The 18,926-nt window shown below is 50.8% G+C and overlaps 1 protein-coding gene across 1 annotated transcript; it reads left to right on the top strand.

Moving 5' to 3' along the window:
* Positions 1-1,525: 1,525 nt before the first annotated feature.
* On the top strand, positions 1,526-16,345 carry ZC3H12A (zinc finger CCCH-type containing 12A). The gene is made up of 6 exons (XM_083452905.1): positions 1,526-1,726; positions 2,415-2,975; positions 11,989-12,128; positions 13,074-13,308; positions 13,829-13,935; positions 14,086-16,345. The coding sequence occupies exons 2-6, from the start codon at positions 2,428-2,430 to the stop codon at positions 15,051-15,053; spliced, it is 1,998 nt and encodes a 665-aa protein (XP_083309031.1). The 5' UTR covers positions 1,526-1,726; positions 2,415-2,427; the 3' UTR covers positions 15,054-16,345.
* Positions 16,346-18,926: the final 2,581 nt, after the last annotated feature.

Raw genomic sequence — 18,926 nt, 5'->3', positions numbered from 1 at the left:
TACTTACTTATTTATTACATTTATATCTCAGCTTTCCTCCAAGGAACTCAAGGAAATCCCCCTCATTTAATCCCAACAGCAACCCTGTGAGGTAGGTTAGGCTGAGAGGCAGTGACTGGCCCCAAGGTCACCTAGTAAGCTTCATGGTTTAGTGGGGATTCGAGCTCTAGTCTCCTAGGTCCTAAAACCGACACCCTAACCACTACACCACACTGTGGGCTCTATTAGCTTCCCTTCCTTTGTCTGTCCCACACACTGGAGTGGCAGAAGATTTTCTGTGAAGTTTGTTTGTTGCATTTATATTCTGCCTCTCTACCGCGGCACCCAAGGCAATTTACAATCTGAAATAAACAGATGCTACGAAATATTCTCAGGCCAGTCTTAGAAGCTCCCTGCCCTAGACTTCCTCACTTCTGCCTCCCCCAAGGGCAGAAGCAGGAGCTCTGGGCAAGGTTGGGGAGAGGCTGCAGGGGCACATATGGGTCTACATCTCCCCCCTCCCCACCCTGCCCCCATTTCACTCTCCTTTCTGGCAGGAGGATGTGTGGGTATTACTAACTTGTTGCCTCTCTATCCCACTTTTCCACCAAGGAGGAAAGTGCTTCTCCCCCTCCTTGTTTAATCCCCATAACAACCTTGCGAGGTAGGTTAGGCTGAGAGTGAGTGACTGGGCCCGGGGTATTCAAGGCTGAATAGGGATTCAAACTCTGGTCTTTCCCAAGTCCTAGTCCAGTACTCTAATCACTATGCCATGCTGCCTTCTCTTGGATCAGCTGGGAAAGATACACACAATCAGGTAGTTATGATGATGTAGTTAGGACGCCCAAGGTTGCTTTCTCTGAAATGCTATTTATTGCACATGCAACACCAGCAAAACAGGCACAACTGTATAGTCTGAAGGGGTTGGAACAATTCCCCTGTGGAGAGGCTACAGCATTTGGGCCTTTTTAGTTTACAGGTGAGTAAGTGTATAAAGTGTATGGTAATTATGCTGCTTTCAACAGGCAGGGCGTTCCTAAGTGTAGGTGCCTGCCATCACACTAAGAGATTGATTTCTTACAAATGTGGAACAGGAATTATGTGGCATCTTTAACAGTGTCAGATCGAAGCAGTCGAGTGGGCACATGTGGGGCAAGGTGATCTCACAGGCAAACTGGTCCCAAGTTTTTATAGGATTTATATAGGAATAGGAACATTTTAAAGAGTTGCATTTACTGATAATCTTATTTTGTTCTGGTAAACAGCTTGGAGATTTTGTTTTGCTTTCACAATCGAGTGGTGTATAATTTTACAACATAAGCAATACCATTGTGACTCAGGCAGGCGTACAAGGCCCTCTCCCTCCGCACAACAACCCGGCGAGGTGGGCTACGCTCTCGACAGAGCCAGCAGCTGCGGCCACCGCGGGAACCAGCTCGAGTCGCGCCCGCGAAAGTGGCAGCTCCACGCGGCGCTGCCAGGCAGCCATGGGTCCCCGCGCGTCCTCGCTGCGCGCTGTCGGAGGAGCTGGAGGCGGAGCCGGGGCGCACCGGGGAGGAGGGCGGTTCAGGAAGCAGCAGCCGGCTCCTCCCCGCCTCGCCTCGCCTCTTTGCTGCCACCAGCCCGGCGCCCTATAAAGCACCAGCCACGGCCGGTCCCGCATCGGCCCCATGGAGGAGCGCGCGGGCCCCGCCGAGCTGGAGAGCGAGAAGGAGGGGAAGAAGCGGCGGCGGGGGCGAAGCGCCGGGTAGGGAGCCCGCTTGGCCGGGCGCGGAGGCGGCGCCCTCCACCCCTGGCCTGGCTTTTGTTTTGTTTTGTTTTGGGAGGGCGGACAATCCAACTTAAATCGGGTGTCCTGGAGGGGCGATCCGGCTTTAAAAGGGTGTCCTGGAGCGGCGCCCCGGTGCGCTGCCTCGCCCCCACGGTGGTGGAAACGAGGCGCTTCCTGCCCCGCGCCCATCACCGTGGCGGCTGGTCTGGCCGGGGCTGCGTCAAGGTCACGAGCGCCAGCAGGTGACAGCGGAGGGGGTGGGGAGCGAGGCCGCGCCCTCTGCTTCCTTAGGCGGAGCAGCAGTTGAACTCTGCCCCCCGCGCGTCTCCGTTGGGGGCGAGGAGCGATCGGGGGCGACTCCCCCCCCCCCCCCACTCCGCTCAATCCTCCTTGTAGAGTCACCGAGGCGGGGCGGAAGTGGCGAGTTCCTGGGTCCAGGTGGGGCAGCCCTGGCTGGAGGTGCCTCCTGGATCGAGGTTAGGGAAAGCACATGACTGGGAAGTGGGCGAGATTCTTTAGTGGGGCTCTGCTGCCTGTTTCTGTCCCGTGGAGCCTCCTGTACCCCACGCTTGAGTTGTGGCTAAGCAGTCAGGAGTGCTCTAGCCTGGATCTCTGACTCCCTCCTGAAGTCTGGCTGAAACATCTGCTCTCTTTTCCTTTGTAGCTCTGGCATGTGAATGAGGAGCAGATTCTGCCCAGAGGAGAAAAGGATGAACTTAGGCGGCCTTTCCACCGCCCCTCAGGGTGGCTTTGCCCACTGGCCTGAGCCTCTGCCCTTAGCGAAGTGCCTTGGTGGCAGTGGGCAGGAGGAGCCTGGGGGGAGCTCCATGCAGGAGAGTGGCTACCTGAGCCTGAAGGGCCCAAGCCCAGAAGAGTCTGACGCAGACCTGGAGTCGTGGAGCTCCTTGGAGCAGGACACCACTGAAACGCAGATGAAGGTGGACTTCTTCCGCAAGCTGGGCTACTCCTCGGAGCAGATCCTGGCTGTCCTCCAGAAGCACGGCCTGAACGCTGACACCAACACGGTCCTCGGGGAGCTGGTCAAGCATGGGATGGCCACGGGGGAGAGGGACCCTGCTGAGGCACCCCAGGATGCCCCCGAGGCACCACTGGTCCCACGAGGGGGTGCAGCAAACCAGAGCCCCACCCGTGCCACACCTCTGGAGGGAAAGGATGGAGAGAACCTGCGCCCCATCGTCATTGATGGGAGCAACGTGGCCATGAGGTAGGGCCTTGTCTGTGGTGGCTCGTTCCCTCCCATGTGGGAGGTGCTTGCTGGGACTGTGGCGCCAGTTGGACTAGATGGCCCTTTGGGTCCCTTCCTGTTCTATGATCCTGTAAGCAGAGAGTGACACCTTAAATGCCCTGCCTGGCTGTTCTTTTTAAGCCCAGATGTCAATATTCTAGGGAGCGCCCTAGTTCTTTGCCTATCCTCTCCATCTCTGTGTACTTTCCCTCTGTAGTGGTTTCATGACTGGCTCGTGGGGCGTTGACAGAGCTTGATGTCACATGGCTCTGAAAAGCAGGCTGGTTGTTGGGGTTTTTCACGCTGTCAAGTTCCTTCCTGTGCCTGAGGAAAGGGGGCAGTCCTTCTCTCCTTCTGACCATGAAGAGGATCTTCTGTGCAGTGATGGGGCAAGAGTTGTTATTGTGGCGCTTGGAACTAGTGGGAGGGGGCAGAGGTTCTGACCTGCTCCTCTTCCAGCCTCCAGCCATATGAAAGGCCTCGGGTGCAAGGGAGATTGCTCAGGACCCGTGTTGCACAGCTGGCAAGCCATGCTCTGCTGTTTTGCAAGAAATAAGCCACTTGAGAACCAACACGTCCACCTCCTTAAGCAAGGGGAGGGCCTAGTGCTACAAGTTTGTATGTTTTTGTTCCTCTCACTGTGGGCAGGATCCTCTGCCTTGCTGTGAGGGAAAGGCCTGTGTTTGTGTGTCCTGTTTTGTCCAGAGGGCAAGATCCTGCCCTGTGTAGATATGGTGGTCTTATATGTATATCCTGCTTGTCAGCTGAGGTGGTCTCCCCAGTTTGACAATAAAATCCAGGCAAAAATTACAATGGGGATCTGGTGTGTTGTGGTGTGTGGTTATTGTATCATATCTTGTCCCCTGACAGTGGGTGATACAATCCAGGGGGTCTCTTCTCCTGAGGGATGGGGCGGAAGCAGCTGCAGATGGGGAGTGGAGAGGAACTGATGGCAAAGATGTCTGCCTCCTGAAACAGCAACCCTTCCACTGAGAGGAGAGTTACCTAACTTTTTTAAACATTAAGTTTCAAGCCCAGGAATCTGCCTGGCAAGTTAATTTTACTCCAGGGTTAAAAGAGGTGGTGGCAGCATACAGGTTGCTTGTTCATGCTTTCACAGACAAGTTGGAACACTGATTTCTGGATTTCTATGACGGAATTATGCTTGTAAGGAAGCATCTGACCAAGCAGGTTCCCTGCTCTATAGTGATCATTTCTCTCTTGTGGTTGTTGCTCATCTAAGAGCTGTGAGTTGATTTGCTTTGATTTGGTTTGGTTTGGTTTGGTTTCAAAGGGGTGCAGCAGGCGGGGGGGGGTGCTTCTCAGGTGTAAGAGGCAGCAACTGTGGGTAGGAAGGCCAGTTTCCCCCTGCAGGAGTTCTGGGCATGTCTTGGGGCAGATTTGTCCTTGCTAGCTGGCGTGTTTTAACCCACCCACCCCACCTACAACCTTCCAGTTAATAAGAGAGCATAAAACACTCGCCTCAAAACTACCCTTTGTGCTGATTCATAAGTTTCCAGGACTCAAAATGTACCTGCCCCTTTCCCAGAAGCACCTCAGGGCCACTGCAGAGAGGGCCTGGATGTAGCCCCTCTCTGGAAGGTACCCTGAGCAAAAGAATCCTAAAACCTTTATTTGCGCCAGCACTCCTTCCCGGAGTCTGCCTGTGGCCAGGAAAAACAGAGAATGAAACTAATGTCAGGAGTGCCTCTTTGAGTAAACTATAAGCTGAGTGCCCCCCCTCAACTGTGGAATTTGGGGAAGCAACTCCCAAGTTACTGGCTGTAGCTTGTTGACAGATTTAAGCACTTGCCAGTCATTTAAGAAGTTAAGCGATGGCAAACTCTCATGTTCCTGTCAATGGGAGAAAACCTTTTTCTCGATTGCTTATGAGCTGGTGCTCTTTGGTTTTGAAAGCCACGATTCTGGAATGCCAAATTCTGTGTGGTTGATTCTGGAGTACCCTTGTAGCAGAGAATATACAGTGGTACCTCTGGATGCGAACGGGATCCGTTCCAGAGCCCCGTTCGCATCCTGAACCGAACGCAACCGCATCTGCACAGGTCGTGATTCACCGCTTTCGCACATGCACGTGACGTCATTTTGAGCATCTGCGCATGCGCGAGCGGCGAAACCCGGAAGTAACGTGCTCTGTTACTTCCGGGTCGCAGTGGAGCGCAACCTGAAAACGCTCAACCTGAAGCTACACAGTCCATGCTGGATGTTTTCTGAATTTGGAGAAGTCCCCCAGGAAAGCAGTGCTGATTTGAGAATTAACTGCTAGAACGGGGACATCTCTGCAGCCCTTCAAAGGCAGAGAACTTTCCTCACCTGGCCTAGTGAGGTTGAGAGCCTGTTAGAAGTTCTAACATTGATCAGGGTAGTGGAGGTGAGAATGGCATCTTAATTCATTCTGGGATCATAGTGTGTCCGCCACCCCACACACACACCCCAATAGGCAGATGCACAGCATCCTTACTGTAGTGCTCAGATACCTCCTGCCCCCTTTGCCCCAAGGCACTGGTGGTGTTAGGAATTTGGCATAGTTAAACTGTGGAACTTGCTCCTGCAGGAGAAAGTGATGACCACCAACCCAGATGGCTTTAAGAGAGAATTAGACAAATTCCTGGAGGAGAGGGCTGCTAGCCATGATGGCTCTGCCTCCACAGTTAGAGGCAGCCATGGTTCTGAATCCCAGTTGCTGGAAACCACGGGAGGGGAGGGGATTCTTGCACTCGGGTCCTGCTTGCTGGTTCCCCATTAGGGCATCTGGTCAGCTGCTGTCAGACTAGATTGGCCACTGGCCTGATCCAGCAAGGGCCTATTTTCTTTTTTTTATGGTGGAAATGGGCAAACAGCTGTTGCTACCCTCATTTGCTCCTTGATCACAGCTAAGGTTTCAGGGTTTTTTATTGCCTGCCTCCTGTCCATCAGACCCTCCTAAAGGAGCAGGGTGGAGGGGGATTCAAGTCCTACACAAGTGTACTGTTAATTTGTTTTGTTTCTAAGTTTGTTTGTTTTTTTGCCTTGCTATTTTTATATAAACAAGCAGCCACCGGGACCCAGGAAGAGCAGGGCAGTTTCAGAGCCAGCTTCCTGTTCAGAGTGGAATGACGAACTGCTGTGTTCGTTCTTGATTCACCCTCCCCTGGATAATACTCAAGGCAACTATATGCAAATCTCAGAGGGGTGAGTGGAGGAGAATTGGCCTCCACTTCCTTCTAAGGGAATTTTTCACAGTTGTTGCCACATCAGATGAGTCTGTTGGGCTCCTTCACAAGCCGTTCCACATGAGGCTTCTAGGAAACAGCATGCAAATTTTCTCCAGCAGCTGCAATAAGGAGAAGAGGGTTTGGTAGTTAGTTGCTCTTAGATCCTCAAGAAAGTTTCAGTTTTGACTTGTGGGATTTGCTTCCCATAATACTATTTTATATTTTAATATTGACTCTCTCTTCCTCTCTACTGTCAACTTTCAGGAAGGTTTAGTGTCAAAGGGTTTGGAGGAGGTGAGAGGGAGCCCCTGGAAAGTTGACATTTCTCCTGATTAGATAGATGGATGGATATTTTTATAAGATTTTGTTAAAGCTATTTCATAATACAATAAGATTTTGGAAACCTAATCTAACTAAAAACAAAAACAGAGGAAGAGAAAAGGAAAATGCAGAGTCCTCTCTCAAAGGCAGATCTTGTTGCTCACAGAAAGTGGTAGACCCTCCCAGCTCTCACCTGGGAGCTTTCCTTTATACCCCCTGCCTCTCACCCTGGGAGATATTCCCTTCCCTGTCTCTCACTCATGGTTCTTCTACTAGCCAGCCACCACCTTCATGTGTGTGTAATCCTTGGACTCCAATAATGGCCCAGAGCAGAGGGCACCAAAGAAAAAGAAAGAGAAGGAGAAAGAATTAAAAGGACTTTCTATTTTCTGTCAGTTACATAAAAGAAATTATTCAAAACATTCACTCTAGGATGATATCCAACTGGATGGTTTTGAAAGAGGATTAGACAAATTCATGGAGAGAGAGAGAGGGCTCTTGATGGCTCCTCACCATGATGGCTGAGTCCACAGCTGGACTCCGCAGTTCTTCTGAATCGCAGTTGCTGGACACTGCAGGAAGGGAAAGTGCTCTTGTGCTTGAATCCTGCTTGCAGGTTTCCCTTTGGGGCACCTGTTTGGCCACTGTGAGAACCGGATGCTGGACTAGATAGAACATTGGCCTGGTCCATTGCTTTTCCTCCTCTACCATTAGAGCAGGCATAGGCAAACTCGGCCCTCCAGATGTTTTGGGACTACAATTCACATCATCCCTGGCCAGGGATCATGGGAGTTGTAGTCCCAAAACATCTGGAGGGCCAAGTTTGCCTATGCCTGCATTAGAGCACCTTGCACTGAGGGATTATCCACACTTAACTTTTGTCTGTGATTTACAGGCACAGTCCAAGCTGTATAGCTCCATGTCCAAGCATCATCTATCCATACTGGGGTGCCAAGTAGGTCATCTCCAAAACTACCTATGTGGAGGGGGGTGGTACTTGTAGAAAAAGAGATTTGCATTTGCATAAGCTAAAAGGTTTGTCTTATGACGTAAAGTAGGATGTGGGAAATTAAATCCTCTTTCCAATATTGACAGCTTCATCTTTTTAAGTGAGAAATGAAGTTGAGAGGTTCCTCTCAAATAGACTTCCAAAAATGCCACATTAAACCCATGTGAATGCACTTGGGGAATTTCTAAAGGAATACTACAAAGCACATGAGTTATCTGTGGCAAAATATTCAATTCAAGCATGTTAACCTTATCCCAAGTACTAAGTCTAAGCCCATCATTCCAAATCAAGAGATATCTCTGTAATCAGTCTGTTTAAATTCAGTTTAATTAATTGAGAAATATCTCTAGGATCCAAAATAATTAAATATGTTACCTCTGGGTACCAACAAAATTGCCAGTTAGTCACATAAACCAGATAACTTAGAAGTGCACAGTGGCATGAATTTGGATTTTAAATAATTCATTGTGTAGACAGAAATTAGGCAAAAATTAATAGATTTCATTAGTTTATATAGACTATTAGAGTCTGCTAATAATAAATACTGTAATAATCAGTCATCTGCATACATAGCTGCTTTAAATTCCAGTTTTTTCATGCACCAAACCAGTAGTGCCTTCCCTGTTCTGGCAATTTGCACACCCTAATGGCAGTAACCATGAATATAATGGGTGAAAGAGATTAGCCCTGCCTTGTAGCCCTCTCTATACCAAACTCACTCAGATGAATTCCGTTTGTCGAGTCCACCTGGGACTAGGGAGAGAGAGGTGTAAGATTCTACTCCAATTCATAAATTCCTGTGGAAACACACATTTTTTTCAAAGTTACAGAAATAAACTACCAATATATTTTTTTCAAACACTTTTCCAGCATCAGGAAAAATAGTTGCAGCCCATCAGTTCTTTTAAAAAAAAGAAACAAATCATCTGTTCCCTGCCTTTGGCAAATAAAGTCTGCCTGATCTAGCTATGCAAACAGCCTAAAATCTGTTAGCAAGGATTTCTGTTAATACCTTGGCATCTACATTCATTAAGGAGATTGGCCTATAATATGCACAGCTAATGTGGTCTTTAATGGGCTTGGGAATAACAGAGATGTGAGCATCATATAGTAAAGATGGGCTAGGTACCCGATTCAGAAGCATACTGTGGTGTGTAGTATGTTAGTGTGGTACAGTGTGGTGTAGTGGTTAGTGTGTTGGACTAGGACTTGGGAGACCAGGGTTCGAATCCCCACTCAGCCATGAAGCTCACCAGGTGGCCTTGGGCCAGTCACTGCCTCTCAGCCTCACCTACCTCACAGAGTTGTGGGGATTAAGTGAGGAGGGGGAGGACAATGTACATGTCACCTTGAGCTCCTTGGAGAAAACAGTATTATTATTATTATTATTATTATTATTATTATTATTAATTTTATATAACACCCTATACCCGCAGGTTTCAGGGCAGTTACAACAGAAAATCACAATATAAAACACGAAATACATTATAGAAATAAAAACAAAAACAACCCAATAACTGCCCAGCCCCTCCACATTTTAAAAGGGCATTGAATGTCAATCAGCCAAAGGCCTGGTTAAAGAGGAACGTTTTTGCCTGGTGCCTAAAGGTGTGTGATGAAGGCACCAGCCGAACCTCCCTGAGGAGAGCATCCCACAAACGAGGATATAAACACAATAAATAAATAAATAAATTTTCTGAGGTAAGGGGGCAGGTGACTTGGTCACAGGCAGGCGCTGGTCTCTCTGCAAGCAGAATCATCTCTGCATGGCAAGAAAGGGAGGGAAATGAACTGGTTTTTTTTGAAATAATTCTCTCAATTGACCGCTTGCATGGCCAGCTTAGCCTAGCGGTTACTTCGGAGCAATCTTTGCAGATTCACCAATTGCTTAACGACAGTTTGATACCCCACGGGCGCTGCCTGGCTTTTTAAAAAAATAAAATAAAATTGACTGCTTGCATGATGGTGGGGGTTGGTGTTTGGATTAGTTGGGCTCCTTCCAAGGCTGATGGGCTTTACCTAGCTGTAGAAAAAGGATCCACCTGTTCATTGGGCAGGCCTTGATTTCAGTGCTCTTCTGATGCTCTGAGGGAGCTTTTCAGTTGTGGCCCCTTAGCTGTAGAACACTTTCCCCAAAGAGACCTGCCTGGCACTTGGAGGGGGTCTTTTTGTTGCCACACGTCATTTTCCCAGGCTTGGGGGCCCTTCAGGCTTAGAAATTGTTATAGATATTACATTGCATTCTATCATTACCTCATTGTGTCTGAAGCTCTATTTCGCGAACTCCCCAGAGAACCTGCAGGAAGGAAGCCAGCTGATAAACAAGCGCTGCCGGCCCTTCCTTGAGCCCTTTTGGAAGCCAAGAGAGCATCCTGCCTGCCCTGTGGCTACGGAGACCTTGGAACCACCAGGGGCACCCAGGGCAGGTGTGGCTTCCTGAGGTTCCTCCTGTTTCTCTCTTGATTTTGAAAGGCCAGCTTCTAGAACCATGATCATAACAGGAAGCTCTGGGAAAGACATCAGTGCCCCATTAAAATATAAGGCACTCTCTTAGTAGAAAGTCATATTTTCTTCCCATCAGGAATTCTGTCAAGGATTTGTTTAGCTGTGATTATTTCTACGTTGCAAGGGGTCGGACAAGATGACCCTTGGGGTCCCTTCCAAACCTGTGATTCTATGATCATCCCCACCTGGCCCCTAATTTAAATCTTTTGGGGCGTGGGTGATCAGAAAGCTATGGGAACATTTCTTTCTGCCAGAAGGAATTAGCATATGCACCCTATGCAAATATTACTGTATTATGGGGCTCTTTGTGGGGGAACATTTCTCAGCTTCACTGCTGCTAGGTCCTATTTTTCCTTCCCGCTTGGCGCACGTGCTAATTGCACAAAGGCCTTGGGCAGGAAGTGGATTTCACCCTCTGATGAAACTGCCCAGGGAACGTAAGCTGGTGGCGCTGGACTGTTGCCCAGAGAGGAGCATCTGACCCGGCTGCTTCTTGTGGGAGAGGCTGGGATCTGGAAGTTCTGCCCCCTCCATGTCAGAGTTGTGGGCGGGGAAGAGGTTTGCCGGATGCAGTGACTCCAAAGGGAAGCGGCTGTGCTCTGTGCATGCCTAAGGGGAGACCGCCGTTTACTAGTTTGGGAGGGATTGAGCGCTCCTGGCATTCAAAGCCGCTTTCCTTGGCTTAGGTGCGTTTAGAAAACTTTGCACTGTGTCGATGTGCATGTCCTTGAGCCCCCAGCTGGAAAGATTGGCATTGGGAAGGACAGATTCCTCTCCCAACTCCCCTTTACACTTCCTCTTGGAAAAGGTACTTAATTGGCGAGAAAAGTCTGCCCTGTGTTACCCAGACTAGTTCCTGCAGGAGCTCAGTCCGTATCCACTGCATACCTCAACTTATCAGCGATGATGTTGTACATTAACCTGGAGAGAGCTAATTTGAGCAGGAAGAGAACAAAAGGGAGGTGGGGGGGGGGGGTGGCTGGTGCAAGTGGCGAAAAGGCAGAGCAGGCAGTGAAGGGCACGCTGAGGATGAGATCCAGGGCTCGCAATGTCCAGCCTGGAAGCAAAAGTGCTTTAACAGACCTCTTCCACTCCAAAAAGCTGGCTGCTAGTCAGGATAGCTATGTTCTGCCCCCACAGTCAAGAGGGCAGCAATGCTTCTGAATACCAGCTGCTAGAAACCACAGGAGGGGACGGTGCTCTCATGCTTGAATCCTGCTTCCAAGTTTCCCATGATGGGTATCTGGTTGGCCAGTGCGAGAAGAGGGTGCTGGACTACTTGGGCCATTAGCCTGATCCAGTAGACTTTTCTTGTGATTCCCCCCCACTCCAGGCACACATAAAAACATGTTTTCAGAGGAGCTGTTTTTCAAAAGAACAAGATTTATTTATTTTTGTTTCACTTTGTTTTGTGTATCTGTATCATTTATAAACCATGATGGCAGAGAGGGCTATCGAGGGCCACTAGCCATGATGGCTATGTTCTGGCTTCAGAAGCAGCAATGAATCCCAATTGTTGGAAACCACAGGAAGGGGGAGGGCTCTTGCACCTGGGTCCTTTAGCGGGTTTTCCACAGGCATCTGGTCAGCCATTGTGAGAACAGGATACTGGCCTAGATGAGCATTTGGCCTGATCCTGCTAGCTCTTCTTAGGGGTTGTTGGACTGGGTGGCAGGGCTGAATTCAACATTTAACATAAGGAATATTCGCTCCAATAATGAGGTCAAGGGGCACCCCAGTGGTGTGGGGAAGGAAGGAGGCAATAGCGGCAGCAGCAGGGAGAAGGTCATGGGTGTTCAGCATCTCCTTGTGAGTTTTGGCTTCAAATAACAGCAGGGTACAGAGCTTGCCCAGTGGATCTCCTCTGAGGTTTCCTCTGCCTTCGTGACACACAGGTCACATGGGAACCTGAACACTGAACCTGTGAATCTTTGTATCTTTGCAGCCATGGGGACAAAGATGTCTTCTCCTGCCAGGGCATCTTTCTGGCGGTGAAGTGGTTCCTTGACCGAGGACACACAGACATCACTGTCTTTGTGCCATCCTGGAGGAAGGAGCAGCCGAGGCCTGACGTCCCAATCACAGGTATGCGTTGAGCACATGGACACAGTTAAGTAGGTTGAGACTGATAGCAAGGGGAGTGTCTGTTTTCATTTGACATTGAGCTGATGACTGAATGCACTGGATGGGATAGATCAGGGCTGACTCCTCTGCCTTGCCCACCCTCCACCCCACATACTTTGAAATGTCAGATGAGGCTTGGCTGTCCCACCCAAATAGTCACCCTGGTTGCCTCTTGGGTTGCCCTGAATTGCCTCTACCTGACCAGAAGGATGTCGAGATGCTCCAAGGTCAGAACTCCCCCTCCAGAAACACTCCAGAATCCCATTCTGAACATTTTGCCGAAGCGCTATCAGCTTTCCTTGCTACGGCAAGTTCTAATGGCAAAGATTCAGGAAAGGTAAAAGAAAAGAAAGTCTTCCAGACAGAACACCATTAAACTATGGAACTTGTTCTCCCAACCTCCTGTGAGGTCTCTTGTGCTCCAGTCCTACTTGTGAGCTTCCCGTTGGAGCTTCTGGTTGGCCACTGTGAGAACAGGATGCCAGGCTAATAGGCCATTGACCTGATCCAGCAGGCTCACCATATGTTCTTACGTTAAAGGTTTGTGACTGTGGACATTTCATCTCTAAGACTTGCTTTAATTTGGGTTCCCTCCACACACACACACACTGCATGTCCCAAGAGGAGGGTTCAAATCAAACAAATCTGTAGGGTGTGATGTGGCATCTGAGAGAGAGAGAAAGAGGGAACGCTCTAATTTGGGTAGGGATGGAACAAAACTGCTTGGGAGTGTGAGCAGCAAGCAGTGTTACCTAGGTCAGGGTGCGTCTCTCAGGTTCCTGCTCTAGAAAGTTGGCCTCCCCCAGCCTCCTGCCAGCTTGGTTTGCTCACGAATTGTTCCGCAAATGCCTGGCCCTTCCTAGAGCTGTCTTGGGCAGAGGGTGACCTTGGTGTGTCCTGTTTCAGACCAGCACATCCTCCGCGAGCTTGAGGAGAAGAGGATCCTTGTCTTCACGCCTTCCCGGCGCGTGGGGGGCAAGCGGGTGGTCTGCTACGACGACCGCTTCATCGTGAAGCTGGCCTACGAGTCGGACGGCATCGTGGTCTCCAACGACGTCTACCGAGACCTGCAGGCGGAGCGGCCCGAGTGGAAGAAGTTCATCGAGAAGCGTCTGCTGATGTACTCGTTCGTCAATGACAAGTAGGTCCCTTAAGCGCTCAAGGAAATTGGACTGGGGGGAGAATGTGGCTGGACACAGAATGGGAGAGAAGAGATGAGGAACTCTTGGGAGTGTCCAGCTGACATGGCTGCCAAGATAAGCTTTATTTGGGGCGAGGACAGCAGCATGCCTGGTGGGGCCTTGGAAGCTAGACTTGGTCAGTGGAGAATTGGGTCAGAAGGTGTGGTGGTGGCCAGGAGTAGGACCCCAGTGCCCTATTCATCTCCAGGGACAGCAGAACCAAAATACACTGCCCCATCCGTGTAAAAGGTTTGGGTGGGCATGGCAAGGTGCTGGGCTTTCTCAGTGATTACTCCTGGGCACAAGCCGGGGGGGGGCAGGGGAAACACCTCCCCAAAGAAGTTGGAACTGCAGCAACCCTTTTTGTCTTTTCAGGGGCCATTTGGGTTTTCTGTCTGTCGCTGGCTGTGGTGGGAGGGGGAGAATCATGGCCTCTGGGAACGACTGCTCTTGACCAAGGTGTGTGCTGCCTGCCTCCAGGTTCATGCTTCCCGATGATCCACTTGGGCGTCATGGACCCAGCCTGGACAACTTTCTGAGGAAGAAGCCGGTGGTTCCTGAGCACAAGAAGCAGCAGTGCCCTTACGGTAAGGCTGGTTTTCCCCACTCTCCATTCACCCACCCCTGGCACCAAACTCTCTCCCTCTCTTTCTCTCTCTCTCTGGGCCTGGAGGGTTTTCCATTTTTCCTACGGTACTTCTGCCCCACATTCAACCCCTTTTCCCTTCCCTTTCCAGGGAAGAAATGCACCTACGGCGTCAAGTGCAAGTTCTACCACCCAGAGCGCCTCAACCAGCTGCAGCGCTCCGTGGCTGACGAGCTCCGCGCCAACGCCAGGCTCTCCCCGACCAGGGGCGTGCCAACTTCCAAGGAGGAGAGGGGGAGCCGGCGGCCCTCCCAGGTGGAAGCCTTGGGCTCCCTGCCCCCCGAGAGTGAAAAGACCCCCTTTCAGAAGGCTTCCGTGGACAAGAAAAGCTCCACCCACAAAGCCAAGCACGGGGAAGGCCCCACACACCTCCTGCTCAAAGGGGCCCCTCATAAGAGCAGTGGCAGTGGCACCTACCGGCCTACAGAGTGGTACCAGCCGCCGCCTCCTGCCTCTCCCCACATGGACTCCCTCTCTTACGTGTCTCAGGAGCAGTTTGACTCTGGCATCAGCTCCCTGGAGAGCCAGCTGTCCGAGATGTGGCCCAGCCCCCCGGGCAGCCACAACACTCACCCCCACCACAGCAGGGGGCAGAGGCCCACCTACCCGCACCCTCTGGGCCCCGAGTCCAATAGCTACAACTGCTACCAGCCCCAGGGCTACCACAAGTCCGTTGCGGGCTCAGGCGCTGGCTTCTTGCCCTACAACCCAGAGGTGCCTTCCTCCTCTGCCAGGGCCCTCCCTCCCTCCCTGCCCGGGTACAGCCTGCCTGCTGACTCGAGGGCTTCTCTGGGGCCCAAGTACTGGTCTGAGCCCTACCAGCCAACAGCCCCCAGGGAGGGGCTGAGGGGCCACCAGCTACCCTACGACAAGGCCTCCTGCCAGTGGGCCGCAACAGACCACTTTGCCAAGGAACGGGCCAACGTGCACACCCGCCTGTGCGGGATCTTCCACCCTCACCTGGTGGACGCGGTCATGAGCCGCTTCCCGCAGCTTCTCGACCCCCAGCAGCTCGCCGCCGAAATCCTCACTTACAAGTCCCAAAACCCCGGGGTGTGAGGTGGAGGGAAAGCAGTGGTTCAGCCCTGGAGGGAGGAAGTCCTCTTCTTGTATTTCAGGGGGTTGGGCTAGATGACCCCTAGAGTCCCTTCTGACTTTTATAATTCTGCGATTCCCCTGGGAAGGTCCTTCCCAAACACCATCTGAAGCTTTGAGGCCTGAACGGGCCAGTGAGCAATTAGGATGAGGAGGGACAACCTTTCCCTCCCCTTCAAGCATTTGTTCAGAGGCAAGGCTTGTTCTTCGCATAAGAGCAATGGCACATCCGGGCAAGGGTGAAGTTGGCAAAAGGGGATAACAGGCTCTCCCATAACATTGCTGTGATTTTAAAAAAACAAAAAACTTCTGACAACTGGAAGCCGTGAGAGTACTGCCTGTGCTCTAACTGCCCTCCTGCCTTCTCCCAGCTTTCAAAGGGCACCCACACTCCCCTGACCTCCAGAACTGTAGGAGGAGGCATCTCTCAATATGGGGTGGAGAGTTCAGTGCTCGCTACTCCTCTAGCGGCTCAGTCTTGGTGACTGGCAAGTCCGATATTAACGGTTATAGATACTTTCGGTAATGAATATATAGCAATTGCTCCTGGTTCCTGCTTATATATTTTTTAAAAAATAAAGTGTGTGATTCACTTGCAGGACAGGAGCAGTTGATCTGTTGATGCATATTGTATCCCTCTGTATACGTTATGTATTCTTCCGTGTGGTCCTTCTAGTGGTTGACGCTGAAGCCATCCCAGGTGGCGGCTGGCAGAAGGGAGAGAGCAGAGCACAAGACCCCCTGCCCCATGAGTGGTTTTTTTTGGGGGGGGGATGGGGGTGCTGTGACCTGCTCCTTCCTTCTCCCACGTGCCAAAGGGATAGGTCAGCCAGGCTAGCACCGTGTGCTGCAAGAGCCACCTGGACCCAGAAAACCCCGTATGCCTGGTTATATTATGATACATCACGGAACAGTGGTGTTTCATGTTAGTAAGCAAAATGCTTTTTAACTATTGTTTGTAATCTTATAACTTTGCACATTTTGTAAATTACGTGAGAGTTTGGTTTTTAATGGGATGGGATTCCTGGATGATGCTGGTTTTCCTTCCTTCTGAGGTCGCTGTCCCATAATTAGGAGTGGGCTGTTTTAAAGTGCATGGAACAGTAAAAACACTTTGGAATGTCTTGTGATCTTTCTTCTTCTTCCTTTTCCTTTTCCTCCTTTTCCTCCTCCTTCTTTTCTCTCTCTCTCTCTCTCTCTGAAGCAATAGCAACTGATTGTGATGCACAAATAAAAGGCCCTGGTTGTTCACATCACTCTCGTCTCCTTAATTTATTTGTTACAATTGTATATGCCACTTTTCCTCCCAAGGGGCTGAAGGTGACATATGTGATTCTCCTCCCATTTTATCCTCACAGCAACCCTGTGAACTAGAAAGGCGGTGGCTGGTGGACATTTACCCAGTGAGCTTCGTTACCAAGAGGGGATTGAACCCCAGTCTCCCAGGTCCTGGTCCAACACTCTAACCACTACACCACCCTGGCTGTCAATGGTTGGAACCCACTGCTGCTGAAGCAAGGTGCCTTCAGGTAGAAGCAGGAGGGTGAGAGGCAGTTTCTGTGGCACCCCTCCTGACACGCCAATGCTGCCCCTAGGGCTTGTTTCCTCTGTCATGGAAGAGGGGAGGGTACGGCTGAGAAGTCCTGGACTCCTGCATCATTCCAGGCGTGGCCCATGAAGCCCCAGTGAGGCCTGTGTGTGTGTGTGCGTGTGTGTGTGTGTGTGCTGCAAGCTGCTAAGAAAGACATTCTCTCCATTTCCACCCCAAACTCTAGCAGCAGCTCTTGAGTCATGAAATGGAGCCCTGCCTCTCCTGCTTCAACTTAAACCATGGAACTCACTCCCACTGGAGGCACTGAGGGCTGCCAACTTGGATGGCGTTAAAAGAGGAATGGGCAAATTAATGTAAGAGTGTCAGTGGCTACTAACCATGATGGCTACACTCTGCCCTCCACAATTGGAAAGCAGCAATGCTTCTGAATCCCAGTTGCTGGATACCACAAGAGGGGAGAGGGCTCTTGTGCTGGGGTTCTGCTTGTGAGCTTCCCATGGGTGCATCTGGTTGGCCACTGTGAGAACAGGATGCTGGACCAAATGGGTCATGGGCCTGATCTAGCAAGCTCTTCTCAGGTTCCAAGCCTTATTTCAGTGCTGGGGATGGGACTCTGGTTGCCAGGCAAGGCCTCTTGAGGGGCTGTGTGAACCCGTGGGTGCCATGTTGGTGACCCACAGCCTAGACGATGAAACTCTTCGCCTGTCGACATCTCGTGAGGAGAGGTTGGCGAAAACCTGCAAGGGACAGCCACAGCACTGGTGGTCAGGCATGTGCTCCGTCTGCAGCTTGTCCCAGGTTCCAATCTCTGGCACTTCCCGTTACAGGAGCGGGTGGCAGAGAAGAGCCAACTTTGCCTGAGATGGCAGGAAACTCCTCCCAGTCAAAAGTGGGTACTGCTGGAGCTAAATGGAGCAACAGTCTGGCCCTGGTATGAAACAGCTCTCCCGGTGTACTTTTGCTGCTGCTTCTGCTGCTACTAGTGGTAAAAACAGAATTAAAAATCACACTGTGGTTTTGGGGGCAGGAAATAAGCTGCTCTCTGTCTTGAGGTGGGAGTTTCCTTGTTTGTGTCTCCACTTCGTGCTCTGTACGCCGAGCTGAGCTTTGAACGTTGGACTTTCCTCATCATGGGATGTGCCCAGTTTTGTTCAGTCTCGGGGGGGGGGGGCAGCACTGGGCTTTCCTGTGACTTCAGAGGAACTTCAGCTAAACTAAAACTGCAAGCACACCTCCACCCAAGGCCTGTCAGAGGTTCAGCCAGAGGCTTTCAGGACTCCCGCCTGCCTGTCTGATGCATTTGAGCGAAATACTCTGCATTTAATTCCTTCACCACCAGCTCAAGCCTAACCATTGGCCCATCTACTCTCACAGTAGGAGGTGACATAAGTTTATAAAATTATGCATGATATGAAGAAACTATATAAAGACATTTTCCCCCCTTCTTATAACTCATGGACATCCACCGAAGCTGAATGCTGGCAGATTAAGGACAGGTAAAAAAAAATCTTCTTGCAGCTCACAGTTAAGCTATGGAACTCACTCCCACAGGGGGCAGTGATGGCCAGTTTAAAAGAGGATTGTCAGTTGCTGGAAACCACAGGAGAGGAGAGGTGTCTCGTGTTCGAATCCTGCTTGCAGCTTTCCCACAGGCATCCGGTTGGCCACTGTGAGAAAAGGATTCTGGGCCGGATGGGCCACTGGCCTGATCTAGTAGGCTCCTCTTATGCTCTTAGGACCACAACTGATGGAAGTTGTGGTTCAAAACACCTGGAGGCTGCCAGGCTAGGGGAGTCTGCTCTGCAGGGAATACTTTCCTAGCCCTGAAACCTGAGATCCCAGGGGCTGGAGACTTTTGCAGGCCAAGCAGGTGTTCTGCAATGCAAGGCTTAGTTAACATGCCATGTTGGGACAGGTTGGGGTAGGGGAGATTCCTGCTACTCTTTATGGAGGTAGAACATGGGTAGGCAAACTAAGGCCCAGGGGCCGGATGTGGCCCAATCGCCTTCTAAATCCGGCCCGTGGACAGTCTGGGAATCAGCGTGTTTTAACATGAGTAGAATGTGTCCTTTTATTTAAAATGCATCTCTGGGTTACTTGTGGGGCATAGGAATTTGTTCATCCCCCCCCCCCAAAAAAAACATAGTCCAGCCCCCCACAAGGTCTGAGGGACAGTGGAACGGCCCCCTGCTGAAAAAGTTTACTGACGCCTGATGTAGAATCTCCCTGCTCCCCTCCCCTGAGCCTAGGCTGGGTGGGTGGGTGCAGAGGCAATGAGCTAGGCT

Source organism: Podarcis tiliguerta (assembly GCF_965153285.1).
Source record: "Podarcis tiliguerta genome assembly, chromosome: 8".
Classification (NCBI taxonomy): domain Eukaryota; kingdom Metazoa; phylum Chordata; class Lepidosauria; order Squamata; family Lacertidae; genus Podarcis; species Podarcis tiliguerta.
The sequence above is the reverse complement of the archived record's forward strand: the minus strand, read 5'-3'. Positions and strand labels throughout refer to the sequence as shown.